Source organism: Ciconia boyciana, chromosome 10, assembly GCF_034638445.1.
Source record: "Ciconia boyciana chromosome 10, ASM3463844v1, whole genome shotgun sequence".
In the NCBI taxonomy this organism is placed as follows: domain Eukaryota; kingdom Metazoa; phylum Chordata; class Aves; order Ciconiiformes; family Ciconiidae; genus Ciconia; species Ciconia boyciana.
In genome coordinates, this window is record NC_132943.1 from 8143414 (window position 1) to 8169702 (window position 26289).

The 26289-nt window shown below is 37.4% G+C and overlaps 2 protein-coding genes across 14 annotated transcripts in view; one reads left to right on the top strand and one right to left on the bottom strand.

Moving 5' to 3' along the window:
- The window catches only part of ZRANB3 (zinc finger RANBP2-type containing 3), a 54388-nt gene extending 32936 nt beyond the window's left edge, over positions 1 to 21452 (top strand). For 10 of the 12 annotated variants that reach the window (XM_072875350.1, XM_072875353.1, XM_072875356.1 and 7 more), the window contains 15 exons: positions 2055 to 2226; positions 2631 to 2759; positions 4240 to 4359; positions 5102 to 5221; positions 6278 to 6457; positions 7948 to 8100; positions 8756 to 9224; positions 10205 to 10408; positions 11091 to 11182; positions 12680 to 12781; positions 15460 to 15602; positions 17074 to 17217; positions 18103 to 18496; positions 19772 to 19903; positions 20544 to 21452. In XM_072875350.1, the coding sequence (XP_072731451.1) occupies positions 2055 to 2226; positions 2631 to 2759; positions 4240 to 4359; positions 5102 to 5221; positions 6278 to 6457; positions 7948 to 8100; positions 8756 to 9224; positions 10205 to 10408; positions 11091 to 11182; positions 12680 to 12781; positions 15460 to 15602; positions 17074 to 17217; positions 18103 to 18496; positions 19772 to 19903; positions 20544 to 20642 (2653 nt within the window). In that variant the 3' untranslated portion in view covers positions 20643 to 21452. The remainder of the gene's footprint in view (positions 1 to 2054; positions 2227 to 2630; positions 2760 to 4239; positions 4360 to 5101; positions 5222 to 6277; positions 6458 to 7947; positions 8101 to 8755; positions 9225 to 10204; positions 10409 to 11090; positions 11183 to 12679; positions 12782 to 15459; positions 15603 to 17073; positions 17218 to 18102; positions 18497 to 19771; positions 19904 to 20543) is intronic. The other 2 variants (XM_072875359.1, XM_072875361.1) reach the window with 2 other exon arrangements.
- Positions 21453 to 22388: 936 nt separating this feature from the next.
- The window catches only part of RAB3GAP1 (RAB3 GTPase activating protein catalytic subunit 1), a 32569-nt gene continuing 28668 nt past the window's right edge, over positions 22389 to 26289 (bottom strand). Inside the window, exons 24-25 of one of the 2 annotated variants that reach the window (XM_072875051.1) lie at positions 23568 to 23678; positions 22389 to 23467 (exon numbers count right to left, since the gene is read on the bottom strand). In XM_072875051.1, coding sequence (XP_072731152.1) covers positions 23366 to 23467; positions 23568 to 23678 — 213 coding nt within the window. In that variant the 3' untranslated portion in view covers positions 22389 to 23365. Of the gene's footprint in view, positions 23679 to 26289 lie in introns of both variants that reach the window. The other variant, XM_072875049.1, reaches the window with a different exon arrangement.

The following is a 26289-nucleotide window of genomic DNA, read 5'->3' on the forward strand; positions in this document are numbered from 1 at the left end:
AAAGGTATAAAACTCCCAAAAACACAGTCGTGTGTTTGTAATTCTGTTTGAGGGATCGAATATAGGCATTGCAAGTTCTTGTCCACCACCTTGCCTCCAATTTGCTAGGTAACATTGCTCATTACACATTTTTCCACACATGTGCCTAATGAATTTTAATGCACTTTTATCCCTTGCATCTTTAATGAATTTTCATGTTTCATGTGCTTTCAGTTATTAACTTCAGGAGGATTCATTTTGCTCTGACTTGCTTCCCTCAGCTCTAGTTTAATGATTGGTTTCTCTAGCTATGCTCTAAAATAGAGAGGATAGAAGAAACTCTGATTTGAAATGCTTAATTTTACCCATCTGAATCTATGTTACAATGTGGAATGAAAGAAGTTATGAGAAGGGAACAACCTTTAAAAAATTTCTTAGCTTAAAAAATTTCTTATCTACAACTTTGCATATATTCAAAACAATAGATTTTGTCAGCTAAATTGGCTAGCATTTAGATTTAATTTTTACAGTAATAATTACATGGTTTCATTTTCATATAACTTGTTTTTCTCCATCATATGCATTTTATCAGCATTTAACTTCAAATAACATGGAAGAGTGATGTTTAATTTTCAGACAGAGAAATTCTATTTTTTCCACGGTGTTTTGACTGAATGCATCTGTAATTTTCACACCACAAGTGTGCGTGGGTACAGCATGGTTAGCTACTCAATCATAGATGATTATCTTATTTTTGGAATACCATAAATGTAATAAAAATCAAGTTCAGGGTTTGGCAAGCTTTCAGTAAATAACTTTGTCTTCATGACTTGGCTGAAACAAAACATCCTGTGGTAATAAACTTGATGGGATTATTTTATGCAGTACTTTCTGTGGAAATGTTGTGGGTTTTTTTACTTAGCTGTTCATAGACACCTGTTTCTAAAGATGAGGTCCACAGTATTTCTGTGAGGTTTTGCCTACCATTTCTTTGATATCCCCAACGCTCAAGCTGAAGGGAGGAAACCTTTCTAAGGACAGCCATATAAATAGACCAAAGAAGGGATATGGGCAAAAGATGTTGCTGTCTTCCATCTACATAGCATTCCGAGTGTGTTATGCCAATGTAGTGTAGAAGTGAGTCCAGTGTAGAAGTAGAAGTGAGTCCCTCATCCCCTTTCCCGAATTATTATAGGCAGCCAACTAGAGCACTGTTGATAAGCTCAGTAAGACTTAAAATTTTCTAAATGATACTTAAAAAAAATTTACCTGTAAAATTACATGCTTGCAACATACTCTCCTGGCCTTGGAAAATGCTACCTGGGCTTTTCTCCAAAGGCAGCAAAATCTGTTATGCTCATTATTTTGTTATCTCTTGGCAATGTTGACAAGAGAAAAGCTGCTGTTCCTGCTGCAACACTTCCTTAAAAACAACAAAGTAAAGAAAGAAAAAGGAAGGCTAAGTTAATAAATTCTTTCTCTTTTCAACCTTTACCTTTTTAACCTTAAACCTACTTCCTCTATTTAACCTTGTCATTAAATAGTACTACATTTAAAGCTGGTACCTTTAGCTTTAAATCCTGTCTCTGACTGTAACTAAGAGGGAATTCTCAGGGAGGGGAAACAAAGGAATATTAATGGTGATATTTGCAGCTTTCATGATAGTTTCCTTATCAGTGGTTCCCATCTATAATATAATAAAGAGCATTCTCATGGTGGTATAGTCTTCTCATTAGTCCATTGAAACAAGAGTTATAAAATGATACCTGAATGATAATTCCTGTAGAAAGGGAAGTGTAGCTGGGATGAGATAGAGGACTGTATCTATCTGACGGGTAGTAATGCTTGCGGGCAGCGGTATCTGCTGGGAAGTTAACAGCTCTGACTTTAGTGTTGGAAGGAATCAGACAGAAAGCAATCATCTCTCTGGCATAAACAGGAACAGGTGTTGCTATCCAGCACACCTTCATATTTAAAAGTGTTTTAAAATTAATTATGTACTTAAAGCTTCTAGTGAATATGAAAGAGCTAGTTTTCATCCTCAGGTGTTGATTTTTTTTTCCCCCCCATTTCAGGTTTTTTGGTAAAAGAACTCAATGGGACTGTAGAGGAGCTTCAAATTTAGAAGAACTACATCAACTTTTAAGTGAAATAATGATCAGAAGACTGAAGAATGATGTTCTAACTCAGTTGCCTCCCAAAGTTAGGCAACGTATTCCATTTGACCTCCCACAAGCTGCAGCTAAGGTAAATTTTCCACTTTTGCTAAAAACACATTTGTTAGCAAATAGAAATATCTGTGTATTCATATGTATTTATATGTATGCATGTGTATCTTATGTAGTTCCGAAGAATGTATGAATATATAGCATAGCATCTCTGTTGTTATTTTTAAAATATAACATGAAGAACACGAATATGGCAAATTTTTGGCATCAGATAATGATAAAATTTGCTCTAATTCTAGTACGATCTTCTTCCTTTCTGTCTTCCTTTCCTTTAGATTTTGAATCCTACAGTTACTTTTAGACAAATTTGTTAGCCTTCTCACAAATACTCAGTTCCTAAATGTTTCACGCTTGAAATCTACATATTGAGGTAGAACATGCTTTGTACTATATATCTAACCACTGATCTCTTCTGCCAATTAGAATTTGAATACCACTTTTGCAGAGTGGGAGAAATTAATGAGAAATCTGAATTCAGATGCCACTGAAAGCCACTTTTCCCAAGTCATGAATCTAATCACACGCATGTATAAAGAAACAGCCATTGCCAAGGTAAGCATGGAAGTCTTTTCTTAATGTATTTAAAGTAGCCAGTGTGCTTTTAACTTAATTAAATTAGTAGTATTGACCTGAATACTAGATGAGGCTGTTTGGTTTGTTTTATAATCGTGATGTGGAAAAACACCCTTTTTCCCCTGTATGTTTATGGAATAGGCTGAACCCTATTATAATTACCTGAGCTACGTGTTAAAGCTGTTACTGATTAGATATCCACCAAGCTGGCTGAGACTGTCCAGACATAGTCTCCCAACAGCACTAAATTTGTCTTAGTGACTTAGGGATGTACTGAAGGTGGATACTTCAGGGACATAGCTGCATGTCGGCAGCTGCTGCAGCTGACCCAGGACAGTGCTGATGCAGCCCTTACGCAGACAGAGTTCTGTCAGTACTGCTTCTCCCCATGGATAAATGTGGAAGAACAATCCCCTCTAGCTGATATCTTTCTATTTTATCAAATGGGACCACCTGTTCTGTATTTTCTTGCTATAGTACTGTAGCTTAAGATGTGAGGAAAAACAAGTTAATAACCAAAATTCTTTACACACCTACTTTTTACCCTGTTACCAGGTTTCATTATGCTAACCTATTTTTAGAAAAGGATGTGGGGGGGGAAGGTTCTGTAGGTTGCTGGAGCAGTAGGAGTTGAGAATCTGACCAACTCCTTCAAATTTTTCTCTCCTTATCTTAAAAATATCACTGTGGATCTGTTGCTATTTCTTCCCTGCTTTTCTAGTCTCTCCCCTACCCTCTGTTAATCCATTTTCAGGATTAGAGACAAAAAACAAAAGACAAAAAAGAGAGAAAGGAATCTGAGGATAATGCAGTGGGTATTGCATTAACCATCGATCACTGATAAATTTTATTATTAACTGTCATCATTACTTTCATAGTTTTTGTAAAAGATATTGAAAATTATATTTGACACAAAAGAATTCGATGAATGTTTAAATAGAACAATCTTTTATGGTTATGGTATCATGAAAGTATCAAAATTATTCTTTCAGTTTTGATATATGGCTTTCTGGGTGCAGATACAGAAGTTCTGATTACACAATACCTTGTCCGTTTGAAATATGCTTGGGCAGAAATCAGTTTTGGGGTTTTTTTTAAATATGGCTTAAAACATCAAATAATAATGTTGTAACTAAAATGGGTTTTTACCTACATCTTAATCTGGAAGAAGTACTATGTAATTATGTGATCTTTTGAGGATAAAGTTAGTTGGTTTGTTTTTTTTTCTCTGAAGGAATGAGATAGGTTTCACAAAGACATAAAGTTGTGGTATTTTTTTAAACAAAACTCATTTGAATAATTTTATACTTTAAAAAGTTTGATAAAGTCTTAAATGGATAACAAAAAGTATGGTCATTTATCTTCTCATATTACAAGAAATTGAAAGACATGAAAATAAAAACTGTCTTTTTGAACATTTCATATGTCTAATTAATGAAAATGCACTCTCTTATTCCAGGCAGGAGCAGTAAAGGACTATATCAAAATGATGCTTGAAAATGACAAACTGAAGTTTCTAGTTTTTGCTCACCACTTAAGCATGCTTCAAGCCTGCACAGAGGCAGTTATAGAAAATAAGGTAATGATTTAACAAATGTGCACACAAATTTAACTTCAGACTTTACAAATATGTATGAGCTGTGTTTGAATTCAGTAGAACTACCTGTGTGTACAGGAATTTATGGATTTTAAGTATATACAGATCAGTGCCACTGGATTAAAGGGATTGTGTGGTTTTGAAGAAATGTTTTGTATTCGAAGATAATGTAAACACTCATATGTAGTATGATACATTATTATTGAATCAATGTTGTAGGCAGTTGTTTCCCAAGTTTTTCCACCGATGTGCTTCTGTCTCCTTTCTGTTTTTTACAGAATGCTATCATCTCACCTGAACATTTAATTCAAAACACTAAAAAATATTTGCAAACAACTTTCATATTATTTTGATCATGGACTGTCAAGCATTGCTAGGGAATGGTGTCTAATTTTGCTATTTAATATTGTTATTATTTTGCAAATGCTTGGAATTTTAGTAAATCATGTCGAGGAAATTACAGATTCTTCTATGGAGTATTCCATGTAAAGATCCCATGTTGTTCTGTCTTCTCCTTTTGTAAACAGGGAATACTAAGTCTGCACTTCTCTGGATAAAGAGGCATAATTGTAAATCAAAGGCCAAAGAGTACTGTTGTATCACTATCCCTATGACAGGAATAGAAGAGATGTTTTCATATTTTTTTATTGGGGGACAGAGGTTGATTGGGTCAAAAAATGGACACGGATAATTTCATTTTTGTCTCTATTATGATATGTTATAGGTTCGCTACATACGAATAGATGGAAGTGTTCCTTCTGCAGAAAGAATACATCTTGTTAATCAGTTTCAGAAGGATCCTGATACCCGCGTTGCTATTTTGAGTATTCAGGCAGCTGGTCAGGTAGGACAAAAAAGAAAATATGTGAAATTAGTATCTATATTCTTCAAGTTTCTTAAGTCACTGGTGACTGCAGTGATTTACAGAAGGCAGTTCATGCAATATGTCTTTTGTAGACTCAGGTATTCATTTTTTGCACTAATCATGTTAACTGTTTTAAGCCTCTGTTGAAATTACTTGAGTAAAATCAAGATAAGCAGCAGCATCTCATTCTGGAATAATTAGTAAAAACTCAATTTCTCTAAAAGTACCAGATTAATAAGAAATAAATGTTACTTCCATAATGAAAATCACTATGCAGTCTTTGCACAATATTGAAGTATTTTCTGAACCTTATTAATATCTATCTGAGGCCCAAGGAAGAAATAGTGTGATCGGCCCATCTGCTGTTCAGGTGTCATGGTTTAACCCCAGTCAGCAACCAAGCACCACACAGCCGCTTGCTCAGAAGGGTAAAAGTGAGAAAACTTGTGGGTTGAGATAAGAACAGTTTAATGATTGAAATAAAATAATAATAAAAAATGTAATGAAAAGGAAAACACAAAAAGAGAGAGAGAAACAAAACCCAGGAAAAACAAGTGATGCAACTGCTTACCACCCACTGACTGACGCCCAGCCAGTCCCCAAGCAACGATTGCTGGCCCTGGCCAACTCCCCCCAGTTTCTATACTGAGCATGATGCCACATGGTATGGAATAGCCCTTTGGCCAGTTTGGGTCAGCTGTCCTGGCTGTGCCCCCTCCCAGCTTCTTGTGCACTTCCTCGCTGGCAGAGTATGGGAAGCTGAAAAGTCCTTGACTTAGTATAAGCACTGCTTAGCAACAATTAAAACATCAGTGTGTTATCACATTATTCTTATACTAAATCCAAAACACAGCACTATACCAGCTATTAGGAGGAAAATTAACTCTGTCCCAGCCGAAACCAGGACACCAGGTGATCCCTCTTATTTCCATATTAAAATATTCTGTACAACATTTAGCTTTGTTTTACTTCAGATATTCAGTTGTTTGTGTGTGGAATCTTTTTTTCTAAAATGCATTTACTTATTTTGTTTAGGGTTTAACTTTCACTGCTGCTACTCATGTTGTGTTTGCTGAATTATATTGGGATCCAGGCCATATTAAGCAAGCAGAAGACAGAGCACACCGAATTGGGCAGTGCAGTTCTGTGAATATTCACTTCCTTATTGCAAAAGGAACAATGGATACTCTTATGTGGGCAATGCTGAATCGCAAGGTATGTGTGGAATGGAACCAAGTAATCAAGAACTCGCTATGGTTAAGATAGCACTTAGTGCATGTGCCAAATACCATTCTTGCTTATCTGGATCAGTCTTCTACTACAAGACAAATTGCTACACCTAGAACTGCTAATCATTAAAATGTCCATGTCTGTTCCAAATTAATCTTTTCTAGCTTTTTGCTCTCCGTTTAAGATCCAAAGATAAATAGGGTAACTCTTTGCTGAGGTGAATGGGATAGTTCATGTCTACAGGAGATCGTTGCTTTATCTTCCTTCTAGCTTTTTATTGCTCTGGTTGTTCAGTTTACAATTTTAAGGGTTTTTTGCCAAATAATAACAGCTAGAGTTTGTTGGCTTTGTTTTGAGGTTTTGTTTGTTTGTTTTAATTGGATGAATGTCGTGCCTTACTAAACTTCATTTCTGAAAGGCAGAAGCATTCTCAAATAATTCTTCTTCATCAGACCCAAGATTACACTAATCTTATCTTCTGTTGCCATTTTCCTCAAGTATTACCCAGTCCTCGTTAGGACGAGTAATTCCGTCCTGCTTTCTTTCCTTACTTGGAAGATCTTCGAGAGTTCACAGGACTAAGAAAAATAATTTGGCTGTTTTGCTTTTGTGACCTTTTTGTAGCCTTTGATACCATTCATTAGTGTCTTGTTTTGGTAACAGAGGTGTATTTGTATTCTGTCAGCTCTTGTTTTCTGACATTTCCAGAAGTGTCAACGTAGAAAGAACTGCCTTTTTAAACTCTAGTTGTCAGAATTGTTTGAGATTGTGGTTACACAGGGTTTCTTCTGATGCAAATACTGACTTATGGCTGTTGTTTCTGCATTTGGCTACCCCGGTGTTGTAATGGTGCAATTGTTTGTGTCCATACAGTTAGTAGAGAAACTGATAACCATTTTTTTTGCCAGTATATTCCTCTCCTGCTGAAAAGTAGTAGGTACTGCAAACTGTATGTGACATTCAGTTGGGGAATGAAACTCTGTATTCTAATTCCTGTAGGTACCTCTGAAAAAAATCTCAGTCCAGTACTTTAAGAGTCTCCTTAAACATGGCACAGATGGGTCTCAGTAATTCACCAACAATTTACTGTACAAGACTTCTGTCACTAAACTGCTTCTTTCAATTAATTCTGCCTTTGTTTGTCTCCACATGCCAAGCAAAACATATAAAGTCTGTAAGAGATGTACACAACGTACATATTCTCTTTTAACTTTTAATAAATACTGATATTTTGTATATACCTTTTCACAAGTTGTAGTGTGTTAAATATGCTACTTACTGTTATTCTCGCAGAAATGCCTGCTGGAAGAGGAATAGTTTTAATCACTTAAATTATTTTGAATTACTGTGGCGTTTCTTACTTGGCAAATGCTGAATTAAGTTTGCAAGGGAAGCAAATTGAGTGAATATAGGTAAATAAATTTGTTCCAACATGTGAATTCCTTGAAAACTTTATGCAAGTCTTCTTTCTGCAGGCCAAAGTTACAGGCAGCACGTTGAATGGCAAGAAAGAGAAAATGCAGGCTGAAGAAGGTGATAAGGAGAAATGGGATTTTTTGAGTTTTGCTGAGACCTGGACCCCAAATGAAAGTCTAGAAGATACCAAAAATGAACTTTTATTTACACATGTAAGACTCAAAACTTATGTTTTTCTGTTTTCTTTCATTTAAAAAAATTATAACCATTTTTCACTTAAGCTTTCTGTGCACTGCAGACTTTACTAATGAAGAAATACTAAATAAGTGGGGAAAAAAGTAATGTAAATTCCATTTTAAAAATTAGGTGAAGTTGGGGAAAGTTCTCTGCTGGGTCTAAATGTCATCTACAGGCTTCTGATGGTTCCTTATGTTATGTTTAGGGGACTGACCTACCCTCAGAGTCAGATAAGACTAAGTAATTTCTGTTTAAATTATAGCTTTATTAGCTGTCCTGAATTTAGTTGGCTGCTATTTTAAAAACAATGTTTAAATGCATTTCCTTGTAATAGGCATCATAAAAAAAGGCACATAGCATACCAGTTCTGTGTATTTGTTTTCTGATAGTGCTATTTCAGAATTTTCATGAGAATATTGAAAATACTTCTTACAAAACAGAAGAGGAATGCTGAATTGCTCTTTCTGCTAGCTGTTTGTTCTTAAAGGAAGGTACCTTTTGTTTCCATCTCCAAACTAAAAATAGTTTATTGTCTCAGAAAGTAATGTTAATGGAGAAAAATCATAATTTTAACAGCTTCTGATGCAGTAATTATAAGTGGGGTTTACATATTTCATTCCTCTTTCCTAGTTTGAAAAGGAAAGACAGCATGACATACGTTCTTTCTTTTCCCCAAAATCCTCCACTGAGAAGAAACGCAAAATATTTTCTGTTAATGAATCATTACATAATGATTCAGAATCTTCTGAAGTCACAAAAGAAGAGGATGCAGAGAAGAGCAATGAAAACCTGGATTCCACAAGAATAAGTGATGTGGATACAATTTGTCATGAAAGTATCTGTGAACGTGAAGCTAAAAGAGCAAGAAGCATAAGTGGATCTAGTCCAGTCAACTCCAGTAAGAAAAAGAAAAAATCTTTGACTGGAAAAAAGCCCCCTTTGTTTTCAGAAAAAAACAATGAAGTCTTTCCTTGTGGCTTAAATATTTCAAGCAAAAGTACGGCTTTAAATAAAGTTTGGCACTGTAGTGTTTGCACTTACAGTAATAATGCATTGCTCCCTTACTGTGAAATGTGCAATTGCCCTCAAAGCAGTAATGGTAAGTGACCTGTGCTGCAGAGAAAAATATGCATTTTTTTGTTTCAGTTGTGATTAGTTTCAGAAAATACAGTATTTTTGATTATACGAATATACACAAATCCAGGCAAAATATGAAGAATGGGGTCTTTATGTGAAGAGATACCCGTTAAGCGATCCTTCTTAATTTTGCTTTCCCCAAGGATCTTTTATGTGATTCTAATTTGAAACAAATGGAAAATTCAGATAAATGTTAACAGGCTATATATTCAGCAAGGAAGAATATATGCTTGGTTTTCTTTGCAGCAAATGTAGCTTTCCTTTTCCTTGAGGTTTATGGTTATTCTGAATCCAATTAAATGGCAAACTTTTTCTCTACCTGTCAAAACTAAGTGATGTGGTATAGATGTTTTGTTAACTTGGGTATTGTATATTTGTTGAGAGACACATTACCTGGAAAATATGGAATTCCTTGCTCTAACAGGTCAGAGTAGATGTCTTCTATTAAATGTATTTAATCTATCTGGAAACTTAAAACATTTTTATAAATCTATCCCCATATTTGCCATTTCAATTGTAAAGGAAGGAATAAGGGTTTTTTTCTTTTTTTTTTTTTTTTAATTTTATTTATGTCTCTGTGCTTGTTCAAGTAAGGACGACTTCTGAATTTCACAGGTATAGATCAATGCCTGGAAAACTACTTCGTGTGTTTATAGTATACAATAACTGTATATAATATTGAATTGCGAACTGCAATATTTATTGCCTATATTTTGACATTAAGCTGGGTGCGTGAAATTGCATAAATGGAAAATTTTGTTCTATGTTTTTATTCTCCTAATATTAAAGGTAGCCTGAGTTTTCTAAGTGGTTGCAACATTAGATAATAAAATGCAATTTTTTTGTATTTCAGTTATAGTCCTGTCTCCATATGTGTACTGATTATGTTCCTGTTTGTACAGGTAGCATAAATAATTGCTTTTCTTGTTTCTTCATCTATAGTTGAGGGAAATTGTGAAGCTCCCACTAGCCAGACTGAGGAAGATGTGTCAAAGGACTCCAGTAGAAATGAAGAGAGCGCAGTGTGCAATGCTGAAGATAGAAGAGAAGATTTTGGAGAAATGGTGACCCAGCAATTTGTTGAAATCAGCAAACAGGAAACTGTTGAAATTGAAAATGAAGAAAGTGAAAAAAAGTGTGGAGAAGGTAAAGTGGGAGTCCTATGAAAGAAAGACTATATCCCGTTGCAAAACTGTATTAAATGCCTCTGGCATGAAAGATAACTTTTAAATAAAAACCTACACATTTGGAAGGTAGGCAGAAGTACATACCCTAGCACATGACTTTCTCATTTTAGCCTGGAATGTTTATTGAATTTTGATGATGGATAAGCCAAGCCTTTCCATACAACTCCTGAAGCAATACAGAGTTTTTGGCTGACATAAGAACTATATCAAACCTAGCAATTGTGAACCTGTGTAGTTTCAATAAAACTTATGATGACATGTACTTGTCTTCAGGACAGCCACAGGCAAAACAGATGATAGGTAATTCAGGAGAAACAGAAAAATAAAATACAGAAATAACTTAACAGCTTGCTGTTTGAGTTATGTATCTTATTACGTTGTTCTGGAATTAGATACAGGATCCTCATGTGGTATATATTCTCCTAGGTTTTGTTCCATGATTACTGAACACTTGAAGGGAAAAAAAAAAAAAGGAAATATTTACAATGTTAATACAAAAATATGTTTGCATGTACACCAAATTGGGGAATTTCAGAAATAACTTCTTAAAAACATGTACAATATTATTTTTAATGTCTGAGTATACTGAATGAAATGAATGAAGAATGTCATTCTAATGTCAATGTTGTTTTTCTTTATAGAAGATGTAGATAAATCAGACATGCTTCCAATATATGATGGGCTTATGTTTTGTGCAAGCAGAAATACTGATAGAATTCATCTCTATACAAAGGTAAACCTGAAATACATGTTTATTATCATTTTAAAATTACAAAGTAAGATGTTGTCCTATGAAACATGTATGTATACTTTCATTTGTTATATTTTATATAAAAAGACCAGTATTTTTTAATTAGCTGATATGAATATAAATTAGGTAGTTTATCATTCTAATTCTTTTTCTCAGTGGAATTAAGTAATAATTCCCTAGATATATAACTTCTAACACTACTCTTAGCTTACAGAATGGGGCTAATACATTAAATATATGGTTAGATCATCTGTTAGAAATACAAGTGATAGTTGTTTAAGATTCCTTTATTTTATTATAGTCTCTTATCTCCAAATATTTTTAATAAAAGAACATTCAAAATTAAAATAAAAATGACAGTGAATCTTAACAGACTAAGTAAATAAAATATTGTCACCACGTTTTCAGAAAGCTAGATATTGGTGCTGTGTATAAGTCTAACTTCCTGAATACAGCACGTTATCATTAATCCGCAATCGTAATGGGAGTACAGAAATTAGCAGTTGGTAATTTTCCAGGTCATTTTTCAAGGGGGAATCAGGACTTTCCAATTCCTTCTTTTAAGGGATAGAAAAGTTCACTGAAAAGATTTTTTTCAAAGCTACTGAATGAGTCAGTCTATTCAGGTGCAACTGCAAAGCATCACAAATAACTGAGGGCAAGTCTTTGAGGTAATACATTTTTATTAGGCTAACTGATACAGCTGGGAAAAAGTCAAAAAGGGTGTCCTCTTATATCTGAAAACTTGTTTAATATACTTAAAATGGACACTGCTTCCTAGCTTCACACATTCTACTCTAAGACAAAGACACATTTTGGATGGTATTTGGGCAACTGTGTATTGGTCTGGGTTTTTTTGGCTTGGATCAGAATCTCATGATGCCAGATATGGCACAGAATCTTTCTGCTGAACCATGAGACACTGGGGAATTCTGCTTTGATTCCTTCTCTCAAATGTTTGTGAATCATCAATAAGTTCCTGGGTCATATGTACCAACTGGGACAACTTGCTCCTTAAAAATTAAGTGGAGTAGAACTTGTTCAGACATTTAAAAAAAAAAAAGGTTAAGTATAATAAACAATGCTCTAAGATTCTGATTTTAAATTGTGATGAAGTGACATTCTCCAGTCCACAATCATTCGTTTCCCTTGGAAATTCAGTCAAGAGAATTATAATTTCAGTTTATTAATTTAAGGCAGTTTGTGTGTCTGAACTATTTGCAAAGAAAAAAATTCAGACATTTTCAAATATTTTCAAAGTTAAAATTTTCACCCTGTTTACTTTTAGATATATTAATGTGAATCCTTGTTTCTTGCATCTGTGGTATAATTGTACATCTGTGGCTTTTTTTTTTCCTGGAAAAATCTTACTTTGAGGGACTAAATTTAGTAGGAAGGGAAGATAATTCTCTTGAAACAGGTTTTTTTTTCTAGACTGTGCTACATTGCATCTGTAAACAAAACTGTTTGCTTGTCTAGGATGGTGAACCACTGAATCATAATTTCATTCCACTGGACATACAGCTAGATAATTGGGAGGATTTACCAGAAACTTTCCAGCATAAACGAAATCGTTCATTGGTAAGAACAAATTCTACTGGCACAGTAATATAATATTTAAAATGGAGTGCTTTGACTTAATTTTTTTAAATAAGTGCAGAACACTTCCAGGCCTTGGGATCTAGGCACAGTTTCATCAATGCAAGCAGATCTTACAAATGTTGATGTGAATATTAATTATGCAGTCTGTTAGTTTGGCAAATTATCATGCCTCCTGTTAACATTTCGGTAGATGGAATCAACCAGGCATTATTTAATTTCTCATTTACAGGATTAGTAACTAACATTCATAAGTCAACAAAATAGCATTTTAAAGGTTATTAATTAAATGGGGCACATTATGAATAAGAATGTGCTAGATTGTATCAGAGCTGCGGTTCTGAGCATGCCTCCACTCTTGCTTCTTCCTTTGGTCTTCTAACAATGTTCAAAGCGGTGTAGGGCACAGCTCCACTGAGACATGTAGCTTCAGTTAATTCAGTAATAAAGATCACATTCATAATAGCGTTTGAGGAGAACAGTAACACTGTAAACCCAAGTACTCAAGTAAGGAAATACAGAATTTAAATTGGATGTGCCATATTGTCTGCTTAACACAGTTTTCTTAACTGTTTTCTCAATTTAAAGAGAAATATAATTTGGAAAATCAGATTCTATTGTGTAGGACCAAAACGGATTCTTTTTGGTACATTCTCCAGCAAGGCTGGAACTTAAATTCTTTAGATAGATACCTGACTGATTCAGCGAACAGTTTTGTGAAGCAGCTAATGAGTGGGTAACATAAATGTTGCCAAAGGATTTCAAAGCTATTTGCTAGACTGAAAAGACAAGTTAAGAATCCCATGTTTGTGGGCAGGGGGTGGCACTGCCTTATGGAACTTCCTGTCCCTCAGCTTTCTCCTCTAGATTAGAAGATCCATATTGGTAAATGCTCCCAAAAAGAATCAAGGAAATACCTTCTTTTTTCTGTTTCCATTATATCCTGCCATTTCGTGGACTTCTGTCTTGCTGCTCCGACTCTGAGGAAGTGAGACTCTCTTACATTTGCCATGTAAAAATACTCCAAGGAGAAAAAGAAACTCATTGCTATGTTGTAATCTTGAAGTCTGAAAGTTTGTTCCTGGATAAAGCTGAAGTCACAATTAAGTTCCTACTGCACAATGTATTTATTCTTCCCATAGTCTATGTTCAGAAACAGCGTGATACTCACTGCTATAGGTAGTTGCAAGTCAGTGAGGAAAAGAGTGGAAAAAAGGAGTGGGAAAAAACCCCACAACCCAAGCCACTTGTTCAGTTGTCATATTGTTACTCCCGTTTATTTTCTGTCGTAGAGATGAGGGTAGGATTAAATAATTTTTCCCCTACACACATCCTAAAGCAAGCAGCAATGTTATAAATTCTAAATTCCTACATAGGAACAGTTTTTCCTTCACTTTGTCACTGTCCTGTGCTTATAGTTATTAAGGAAATCAACTAATCGTACCGGTCCTGTCAGTTTACAGCATCAGAGTTTTGGGGACAGGTTTTGTGGCTTCCTCAGCCTGTAAAAAAAATACTAGATTCAGTACCAGAAATTAAGTTCTTCTTAGCCTCTTTATTTTATTATACTTTCAAATTCTGAATGCAAAATAAGGAAAGGTGATAAATATTATGCTCTGTTCTCAATTTCCTTTCTGGAGTACTTTGTTAAACAGTTCATCAGTTTTTCCTCAGGATCCTGGGGTTGTGTCAATTTGAGATTACTGTGAAAGATCATGAATTGTAGGTTAAACTGCTCAAAACTGTTGCCCTTTGAATATTTTTATGGTAAAGCATGTCTCTACCTGCTAGTCAGATCTTTGTGTGCTGCACTGAAATGCCACAGAAAAGAGGATGGCAGTATTGCCATAAAAACAGATGCGTAATTAAGATAATTTGGTAATCTGATTTCTCATGTCATTAGCTGCTAATTTGTTATAATGAATTTTATTACATATGTTTTTCTGACACTGTCTTATTGTAAAGGAATATAATAACCTCAAATCAAGTATGTCAGTGATTCTGTTAAAATTTTACAAGTTGGAAAACTTTTGTGAGGAATGGACTAATATCTAGTTGAACTGAACAGCTCTTCCAGTTTACCGGTAGCTAAGCCTTCCACGCTGACATTAGGGGCTGTTCGCTACGGATTGTTAATCCAGTGTTAAGCATGTATCAGAAGGTTAGAGGAAAGAAGAAACGTTGTCTGTAAACCCAATTATAAATGCGTTCAAGTAACGGGAGGAAACTTTCCTTTTCTGAGAGGCCTGCTGCAGCAGGCCGCTGTAAGAAGAAAACTCTTTTGCATGTCTGTTTTTCCCATCGGCAAAGTCTTGCTTACAGAAGAAACGTTTACCTGAGGCTTTATCAAGAAACCTTTCTCCTATTGCTACACCTTAGATTAGTAAAGGCCGTTTCTGGCCTTATTTTCTACCTTCTGGATCAGCACACCTATCGTAGCAAAACTGTTATTTTAGACAATGCCAAAGCTGTCAGAGTTCTTCAGCAGGTGAGGGTGGGGGGTTGCAGCTTGTATGAAACATGACTTGGAGGGACTGTTTCTGATAATACTGGCTGTTTTCATCGAGTTTTGAATGTATTAGTTCATAGCACTTTTTCACTGTAATTAAATAGTTCTGTGTAATGCCTGTCATGCTGCTGACAATAGCATTCCCTACCAGATACTGAGGTTTGTGAAAGAATGGAGTCATCTAACAGCAATGAAACAGAAGATTGTCAGAAAAAGTGGTCAGATATTTTGCAGTCCTATTCATGCTGCAGAGGAGTTGTCTAAAAAGCAGTCAGTGGTCAGCAGCACGAAAAGGTATGTGTTTTTAATTTTTCTTCATCTTACTAATGGCTGCAGGAAGTTTGATGCATTGAATGTAACTTTCAGTGGAATGATGCTGAGGCTGTGGTCGATGATTGTTTGTCATGTAGAGACAAACGTAGGCAACCAAAGCACATCAGTAAATCTGTTGGAATGGAAGTGTCTGCTTCCCTGTCCAGCACCGTGCCACATTCAGCAGCTGTTCTGGCTTTGTTGCACTGCATATTTAAACATCTGGAACTTGCCGGAGATTTTTGAGGAAAAATCATGACCTCAGGGACTCAAAAGAAAAGTAAGGTCAGAAAATCTTGTTGTTTTTCCCCACATGGAAGCAGGAATAAATCATTAGTTGCCATCAGTGATGCGTTTGTTGCTTTATTCATAATTCACAGCCTACTCCAACCCTTCCTGATACTCTATTTTTCTTTAAGCAATTATGTTCTCTGCGGATGACATTTCTCAAAACTATTGTTTTCCTTGCTGCGTGTCACTGAAAAGGGCTAGTGTTTAATCCTTGTTAAAATCTAAATTTACCTATTTTCCACTTTCTTTCCTTTTTCTGATACGCCATCTTCCCTGACAGACATTTGCAGCTTCAGTGTTGTCATTGCTCTCCACCAAACTTCTCATGCGTACAGGTTAACTCTACCAAGGTGCCTCTGCGAACTATCTAAAACCTTTTTATTCCTCTCAGTCCCTACTGTTAAATTCTCCAGAGTGACTCTAGTTTGGCTGTAGGTAAGAATTGAAGTGAGTAAGTAGAGTTTGCAATTCCAGTAATATGAGGAGAACCAGCAGGTAGGAAGTGTTTCTTAACCTGCTGCAGATTGTTTCCTTCCATAAAATGTAGGAAAGATCTAACTGTGAACTGTGTTAGAAAATTTACTGTAACCTACAATAGTATAGGTAGTATACAGGGTTTGCCATACGACGTGTACATCATAGAGAGATGTGTACTTATGAGAAGTTGTCTGAATAGTGGTTTTCGGAAGAATGATCCGAGTGAAACGATTTTAAGAGTTTTACTTAAGAGCAGCGGTGTTTCGTATGTTTTCACATTGAAGTAAAGAACTGAGTTCAAACATAACTAACAGAGCAAGGAGTCCTCCAGAGCTTCTAAAGCTTCCTGTATTACCTGGAGTCTCAGTGAGACTTCACCGAAGTGAAACAGAATAGCTTTCAGATTTCACTGTCAGGCAACATCCAATTGCTTTCATTTTCATATTGTTATATACAAAAGAACTTAGCTGTTCGCTGGTTAGAGCTGAATCTGGTTTTAGAAAAAGGTATCATATGTAATACAGAAGTGTTATGGTGAAGTATGTTTTCCCAAACTTCTCATCTGGGAAATGAGGAATGTTTTAAGAGAATATGCTGTACCAATCTTGCTGCAGCCAAGAGTGAATATTCTTTGAGAGAGATTATTCCCTTTGTAATATATTGAAAGAATTTTGAATTATTTTAGGTACGTGACCAAGGAGGATGTAGCAGCAGCCTCACTTAGCAAAGCTAGCAGCAGTGGGGGCAGCGTGCGCCTCATCTCCAAAGAAAGTGGGGTTTGTCTGAAGAATGAAAATGCTTCTATTGAACAATGGGGTCATTCCACAAAGTAAGTTCATTAATGCAATAAGGTGATGAAGCTCTTGCTCCCCAGATTGTTTTAAGGTAGCAAAATTATGGGCTATGAGTGTTTACCTTGCTGAAGTAGTGTGTTTAGATAAGAAACTTGCTGTAGTGCTAATGAGCTATGTTTTATTCTTACAACAATTTAGAGTACATCTGTTGTCTGCTGATAGAGCTGCTCATTAACTGAGTCTGATTAAAACTATACAAGAAAATAGTTACACGATTCAGGTAAGGAAAAAAGAACATTAGCTCAGGCCTGCTTGTGCGGTCAACAGCAAATTGGGGACAAAAATTTTTCTTCTATTCTGCCTCAAAATTTAGAAAAAGGGAGAAAAGAACATGAAAATGCTAGACAGAAAATGCCCTTTTAAAAAATTTTATTAAACAAGCAGCGTGTATCCTGCCTGGAGGTAAGCCTTGTTTAGAGCAGGAAATTGATAGGTAGCTGTGAAAGTTGTGTAGAGGAACCAGGATGTTTCCTTCGACTTTTTTTACTTCTGTTAAAGCGGGAGTTGAAACATTTTACATTTATATGTGTACGTGCCTGGCAGAAACCACCATTTCTTTATAAATACAGCATTATTTCAGCTAATAATTCAGTGTACATGTGTAAACGTAGTAAGACGTGCAAGAGAAAAATCTGTCTGTTATATTGTCAAATTTTGTTTAAAGGGAAAGGTTAACCAAGTAGATGATTTGCACTGTGCAGGTATCGATCTGAGCAAGATATTTCAACTAAAATTGGTATTTCAGAGCATAAAAGATATCTAAAGAATATCTAAAGATATCTAATACAGTGCATAAAAATACCGAATTGTGTTGCTGAATACCTCCTTTATTAACAGCTGTACTTTGTTCTCTGAAACAGGTTGCTTTCAGAAAATGGAAAAGGCCCGTCAGCTCGTCATTCAGAGCAGACTGAAGCTGAAGGCTCCTCCCTATCCAAAGGCTATTTGCAGGCCTTGGACAGCCAGGGGAACCCACTCTGTCTCAGCTGTCAACAGCCAACAGCTCAGCTTGAGCCAGGCTGCCAGGCCCGTGCTTGGGACACACGATTCTGCTCTCACGCCTGCCAGGAGGACTTCTTGATTCGCTCTAGTCAGAGCTACCTTAGGACTAAAGTGTTCGAAATTGAACACGGTGTTTGCCAGTTTTGTAATCAGAACGCCCAGGAGCTTTATCTCAGCATCAGAGATGCACCCAAGAGTCAGCGTAAGAAACTTCTGGAGAGTTCTTGGATGTCTCACCTTCCACTTGGGCAGGTAATAATGCTGGGGTTTAAGCACTAACAGCTAATCTGTGTACTCCTGCAGCAGGTAGTTCAGAGAAATCCAAAATGTTCTTCTTACGGGTTTAAGATCGAAGGTTAACCTAGCACCAACAACAGAGTAAGAAAAAACAAAAGCTTAAACACAAAAACCACCAATGTCTTCTAACACATTTTTCATTGCTGAAAGGCACAAGCATCAGAATTCAAATTCCTTAGGGATGTGAATATTGCAGCCAGATTTACCTGAAATGCACTTTATTAACAAACTTTCTGGTTATGAAACAATTTAAGAATAGATGTAGTCTAGTAGTACTAGGTTATTCTGACTTTGCAGAATGTTTGGTAGGAGCTTAACAAAAGCCAGTTGTTGCAGCTCCTCTCAGAATCGTCTCAAAATGCATTAAAACTACCAACATTCTTCCACTGTTGTGATTGCTTCTTCACTGACTTGAAGGCAGTGGAGCAGGGAGGGAGAATATTCCTAAGTAAGTGCAGTGGTATTTTCATTCAGAAACTAAAATGCTCTTTTATTTTCTGCTGCAAAGCTGAAATTCTGCTTCAGAAGTTACTGGTTTTAAATTGTTTAAATAAATTCTACAGGCACCCATTTAAGCTTACAAAAGAGGAAAAAAAAAAAAAGTCATTTACCATCACTGGTTGTATGCACGAGATAAGCTTTGTTGCTTGCAGCTTTTTAAAATCAGGTGGTGCACGCCAAAAGGCTGAGAAGTCTTGTGGAGTGGGGTTGTCTTAGAGCCTGCTGAGTGAACAGAACTCTGTGTGGTGTCCAAGTTACCTGTTTGAAAGCTGACACAGGGCTTTATCTCCTCAGGTTTCTCAGTGCTCATTGTTACAGTTCCCACTGTCTCGAGCAAAAACTTAAATAAGTCCACTTCTTCAAGCTGTTGCACATTTTTTACTTGTGTATGTTTGGTTTTAATACCAGCACTTGATGTTGAGAAAATGACACTGAAGATAACTTACTGTACCAATCAGGAAAACTGAACCTTTCGTTCTGTCTCTCCTTGATCCGCTGCCATGTGCTTCAGCATGCTGCAGGCGAGGTGAAAATACGTTACTGAAAATTACAGTTGTTTGCTTGTCCAGTGGGAGTAACAAAAAAAATGCTAAGTCTTACTTTCTTTCTCTTGATGACAACTATGAATAGCTGCTTCCCTGAATTATTTTCTTGCTCTTATGGTAGAATATACACGCAGTTGAGAAGGAACATCTAACACTTCCAGTGTCATGTCCTTTGTTACTGCAGTTGAATGAGATTATAACAAACCCAACAGAAGGCCAGTTCTGGCAGGTAGACCATATCAAGCCCGTTTACAGTGGAGGAGGACAGTGCTCCCTGGAAAACCTTCAAACTCTGTGTACAGCCTGCCACCGAGAGGTCAGTATGGTATGGTCAGAAATCCTCCCCCTCTCACACAGAAGTGTTGTGGAACGCACACTGGGGCCGTATTTGTCACACCACCGTATTTTGGGCGCAGGGACCCTTGGAGGTAACATAGCCTGACCCCAGCTCTGAGCAGGGCTAGCGTCCAAGTCGGAGCGGGTTGCTCAGCACCACCCTGTGCTGTCGTGCACTGTCTCACCCCGGTCAGCGCCTGCCTGCCCTCAGGGCAAAACCTCCTCCCGTGTCCCACGGGAACGCCCCAGGCAGGGCTCTGTGGCAGTGCTGCCTTGTGCCCCTGGGGAGGGCCTGGCTCCGATACTGCCTGCCCCTCCTTTAGGCAGCAGCAGGCTGTCATTATGTTCCTCCTTAGCCTTGTCTCCAGCTGAACAACCCCTGAGCTCCCAGCCTCTCCATCCCATACAGCAAAGATGAAAGGTGGCATTAAACTGTTAGGATACAACAGTTTCCTCAGGATTTGGGAAAATGTCACCTTAATAACCATTTGCATTTTATTACGTTCTGTTGTCTACTGCAAACTTAGACCGAAGTTTAACTGTGGGCTAATGCTTTCCATCGAGCATGCTGTTGCCAAGTAACAATACTTACTGAACAGACCTGCCTTTCTCTTTTGCAGAGAACTGCAAAACAGGCCAAGGACAGAAGTCAGATGAAGAGACGTTCTTTAGCTACAAAGTACGGCTGTGATATCACAAAATTTTTTGTGAAGATGTAAAATGCAAAATATATTCAGTTACATGGGTTTCCTCATGCACTGTGTAAAAAAAAAATAAAAATCTTTGTAGTCTGTCATGCTGTTGGTAGAGGGAAGAAAGTACAGAATTCAAACCAATAAATCCTTTATAACACTGATTGTCAGAGGGCCTTGGGTGAGTGTATCCAAGGTACGTGATCATGGTTATATTTTTATGACCCTGTAGTTTAAAGCTAACTTCCTGTGTAACCTTAATGCAATTTTGAAGCATTACTGTTTTCCTATTACAGTGTAGTTACAGCTGCAAGAATTTGAGGAAGTTCTGTTGGAACTTCCATTGGCCTTATGAGGTTCAATTGCATTGGGGACAGCATGGACCAAGACAATATCTTAGTTTAAATTCTTTTCTTTGTTCACATATCAAAATTACTGCAGAAAATACAGGCTCCGTATCTATTATGACAAAAATAGCATAAGAAGTGAGTGATTTGTCTCTTCTAAAACTGCCTCATACCTACGAAACACATGAACAGCAGCTGTGGGAGTGCTCTGCTCAGCTGTGAAAGGCCTACTTTGGCACTGGGCCTGACTGACTGACAGGACTTTGGCATTTAGAATTAATGTCTATTGAAACCTGTTTTTACTTAAACCAGCTTGTATTAAAAATGTACTTGTGATGGGGAACAATAAATATTACCAATTATCACAGGTAGTTTCTGGCAAATGCTACAGGCACATTCTCCTTAACAAGACTGCAGAGATGCTGGTTATTTTGGACTGTTTATGTGGCTTCCTTTATGGTTACTTCAAATAAATACACTTCTCTCTTTCCTGATGATTCCTTTATGCTTTATCCATCTCTCCCCTACCCCTTGAATGCCATAAGGCAGTAGTAAGTTCATAAAGCACATCTGTACACCACCTTCTGAAAGTACAGGACTGCAATTTTAAGTACATCTAGTTAAAATAAGCTGAAAAGCTCCCTGGGTTATCCTTATGAGAAAAATTCTTAAAGTTTTAAACATTCTTTTTCTGTTAAAGAGTTAAGACAATGTAGTGGTGCGAGTGCACCATTTTCTATAGCATGAAACAAACTGGACTGTTCCAGCAATGACACCTGCAGGTAACTGCCTGAAAAAAGTGTGTTACATGATGTTTGTGCTCTCTGAGAATGGCTAAAGGAATCATCTCTTCAGCAGTTTAAAAGACCAAGTCATAACAGCCTGATACCTAAGTGAGGGATTTTCAAGTTTACACAGCCTTTACAAAAGGCCACACTTGAATGTAAAATTTCATTAAGATGGCATGGAAGGAGAGGAGGAAAGCAAGAGTAACTTAAGCTTCCTCCCTGATAAAGAGTACTTACTCAGGAATTTGGCCTAGTGCAGTTTCTTTTAAAGAAGCAAGACACTTAACAGCTAAATTGGTCTTTGTCTTTCTCATCCCTTTTAATCAAAGGAATTTGCTTCAGGTAAAACACAAAAAGCCTGGAGAACAAATTCTGTGACAAGACCTTCTCTGAAGAAAATGAACTCTTTATCCTTAAAAATGTCTTCCTACGTGATACAACTTTATCTGAGGGACACACTCTAGCCCCTGACCCCTCAAAGATGTTTTTGGGTAATACCTGGGACCCTACTATTTGAGACAGAACTTAACTTTCCCTACTTAATGTAGTCACAGTCATAAACAATGCTGTTCCTACGTCAAATCATGCAAAGATGACATTTAAAAAGTATTTTGACAAAACCATTGCTAGTACCCACAGAAGCCTGAGAGCCAATAATAAGTTCAGATTTATTGAATAATGTCAACAATACTGTAGCTGTTTTTACATTTTATTTTGTAAAGTAACACTGATCTGTTGCCAATTCTCACTAAAACACACGAAGATCATCGTAAAGCAGCACTGGCACATACACGTCAGTGTTTGCATGATACCCAGTGGGGTTAGCTTACAGCAGGTGATAGAATTGTTTCATCACACCAGATCAGAGACACAATATGCATTCAGACGCTCTCTGTACATACCAGCAAGTTGCTTTCAGCGAAACACCCCTGTACGTGTCATGTACACACAGCTTTGGCCCTTGCATGCAGGGAAGGATGTAAAGTATCCAAAACTGTGAGTGATCCACTTAAGGCCATCAGGCTGACTGTCCAGTTATAGCCCCAAACATTTATTTCTGCATGGAAGAAGGGTCCAAGCCAAGATCCTTTTGGACAACTGCTGCAATGCTAGGAGCGTTTAGCATGAACCAGAATGTACTGTATACTTCAAATAAAATTAAGGATACTTTAGAAGTATTTGCAACTTAGTGATTAACCAAAAACTACTGGGCTCAATATTTACGATTAGCAATAAATACAAATTACTTAATGTTTGCACATCAGTTTAAGTAGACTAATGTCACTTGATAAAGTCTGATTAAGAACTGTAAAGCAGCACGCTCTGCATGAATTTCCACATGAAGTATTTGCATACAGCCCATTCACATCCATTGTTAAACAAGCTAATGCAAAAAAAAAAAAAAAATACGCTCCCTTTAGACAGAGAGGAGATTGCTAAACTTTCTTCCCCAAAGGCCTGATTAAAGCTACTTGTGAAGCCATTCCAAACCTCCGAGTAAGAGCTGCTACAGACATCCTTCTCGGCTGCCAGTTCAGCTCTGTCCTTGGGAACATGACACTCCGTCACTAATGATGACCATATCTTCTCCTCACCACAAGCCAATCTGTAAGCATTAACTTCCCCGAAGGAAAATGAATAGCATCCTGCTTGTGAAGACACACAAGGTAACACAGCCGGTTACATCAGAAGAACGTCGTATCTGCTGAAAAGGCACCTGCAAGTCGGAAATCTTCCTTCGTCAGCACACTGTACATGCGCTGGGGCAACGCTTTGGAGTAAGGAGCGGGGCGGGGGACAGTTGTGCGCAAAATCACCTCGCGACCGGTGGGCGGTGGGAAATCTGAAATAGCCCCCATGTTGAGTCTTCGCTCCTCTGATGAACCCGATCTCCTCAACTCTTCATCAGGCGGAGGCACTGCAGAAACCTTAAATAAGAGCAGAAGTGTAATTACAGGGCAAGCTGTTTCTTAATGTTAGGATTCAAAAAATATTTCTTAAGAGGAACAGAGGAAGATTAGAAATGGTAAACACATCAAAAGGCTTTATGTGTACACAGAGCAAGACACTAATGGGATGTCAAGAAATAAACCGCACAACCAAATGGAAGAACCTTCATGTGTGGATGGTGAAGCTCAGCCTAGATTAAGCTCCTGATTTTTTGGCAGTTTGAAGCAAGGGTTTTGACCAGACGAAATGCCCCCTTCTCAAGCAGGGCTCTCTGGCTACGTGAGGCCAAGCCAGCCTCCTTTTAAAAATAAACAGTGCCACTACTGGAGTCTTGGCAAAAAGTCACCTGCCTTTTCAAACTCAAAATACTACTTCCGTATGTGCTCTTCACAGGCAAAGAGAGGCTTGCCGAAATGACACTGCAGAGCAAGCGAGACGCTGTGCAATATCCATCGATGCTCGCTGCCTCAGAGCCAGGAAGCAGCAACCCTAAAGTCTAAATACTGGAAGAAGGGCTGGCATGCTCCAATCAGCCCAATAAACATTCCCTAATTACATATATATACAGATACACACACACCCCAATGCCCTATAGGGTCCTAATTTCAGTGTACACAGCTCAAGCTTATCGATGTCACTGAGGCATGGCAGAACCCACTGGACGACCCTCGCGGCCCCTCTCAGGTGCCCCACTGCTCCCAGCCCTCTCCCCCACGCACTCACCAGGAGCAGGGACCCAACCCTGCTCAGCTCTGCAGCCTGTGCCACAGGAGAAGTCACCAGGGAAAAGTGCCACTTGTTCCCACAAGAGCAGTTCTAGGAAACCAGAGAGGATGTTCCCTGCGGTACACTTCTCCACACAGTTACCCCAGTTCTTCCCCAAACCTCTCTCTCTCTCCAAAAAATTCAGTAGTTTCACTAAGCGCTGGTATCTTCATCGTGACATTCAGATACTGTCCATCTCTACCTAACCCTCCAAACATCTGGCTGTTCAATAAACAAAACACAGTGACAGCAACAGAGAAGAATATAAAGGCAAGGCCACATATTTCAGCATCAGAAAATGTTAATATTCACTTGAAAAATGTTTTTTTGTTTGGTTTGGGTTGGGTTTTGGTTTGTTTGTTTAAGATTTCTCTCTCTTTTCACTACCTGTTAGGCTCTAAAAATAAAGTCTGTGAATGAGGAAAAACCATTCTGGAAACACAAAATTATTTTTATGCTTAATATGTGAGCAACAGTACAAACTAAATCAGGCTGCTGTACTACATCTACCAAAAGGTTCAACTCTATGCAGCTAGGGAAGATGAGTGGGAAACGAGGGACAAAGTTGGTTACCTCATCAGAAGATTCAGTCAGCTTGGAAAGGGATGAGAAAAGAACCAGTGATGAAAGATAGAAACAAAGGCAAGTCAGAGGTGACTTACAAGAGGTTAGAAGGAGATTGTAGGTTTAAGAGACATCATGCACTCTACTTCCAAGAACATGCATTTGCTATCGTAATTTTCCTCAGAAAACTTGAGAATATAACAACACATTTCACCCAACACAGAGAGAGGAGTCCAGGTTCAAAAGGTAATGAACAAGGAAACCATTCAAGTTCCATTTACCAAACAGCCCTCTACTGAAATAATTCATGGTAGATTAAACACGAGGGGGTTTTGGTAGCCAGTTAGCTCCTGTCCCACTAAGAAGTCTTAATTAACAGTGACCAGCTACTAGTGGGAAGTATTTGTAACCTCGCTTATTTACTGATGTTTCAAAAGAAACAAAACCCTAGAAATTTACATACATCTTTATCAAACATGAACACTAGAAACTTACTCAGCTTTAAAAACATAATGCCTGAATATTAAAAAGGCAAGTGCATAAGCTTGCATACGCTTATCTTGGGCTTTACAGGGAAGCCTGTAAGTAAGGCTGGTTGAGATGTTGAGATTTGCAACCAGATTTTCCCTAGAGACTAGAAGGATAAAATAAAATGTTCTGATTTTCATTTCTCAGAATAACCACGGTCTGTTTTCAGAATGGTCCTTTTTATGCTGAGTTGCAAAATACAGATTATTATAAGAGCACCTGCACCTTAAAAGAGTTTAATTCCCAATCACAACATTTTTACAGCAATGATTTCCAAACAGGATTTCAGGCTCTAAGATGCCTGCAATACTACGCTACCTTGTTATTACCACTGTAGTCAAATTTTAGTTAGGTAATCTGATGCTCTGAACAGGTGTAATTCTGACAGAACCTGAAGGCTGACTGCAGTCCAAGAAGTTTGGAAATCAATACTTTAAGGCTAATTATTACAAAGACTGCTTAAGAGAAAAAGGGAATATTTATACCAATATAGGCTGGGGAAGGGTTTCCAGAAAATAGAATACAACACTGGCAATAAGTAAACTGAATGTAGAGTTGTACTGCAAAAGAACTGAAACTCCTCCTAAGCACGCTAGTTTCCATTGAAGAAATCTCACATATTCCAAGTATAAGCCTCAGCCTAAAAAGTTACTCCTTCTAAAATATTTAATATTATGACATGTTTCTCTACACTGCTATGTGAAACAATCACCACACTTGATTGTTCTTGCT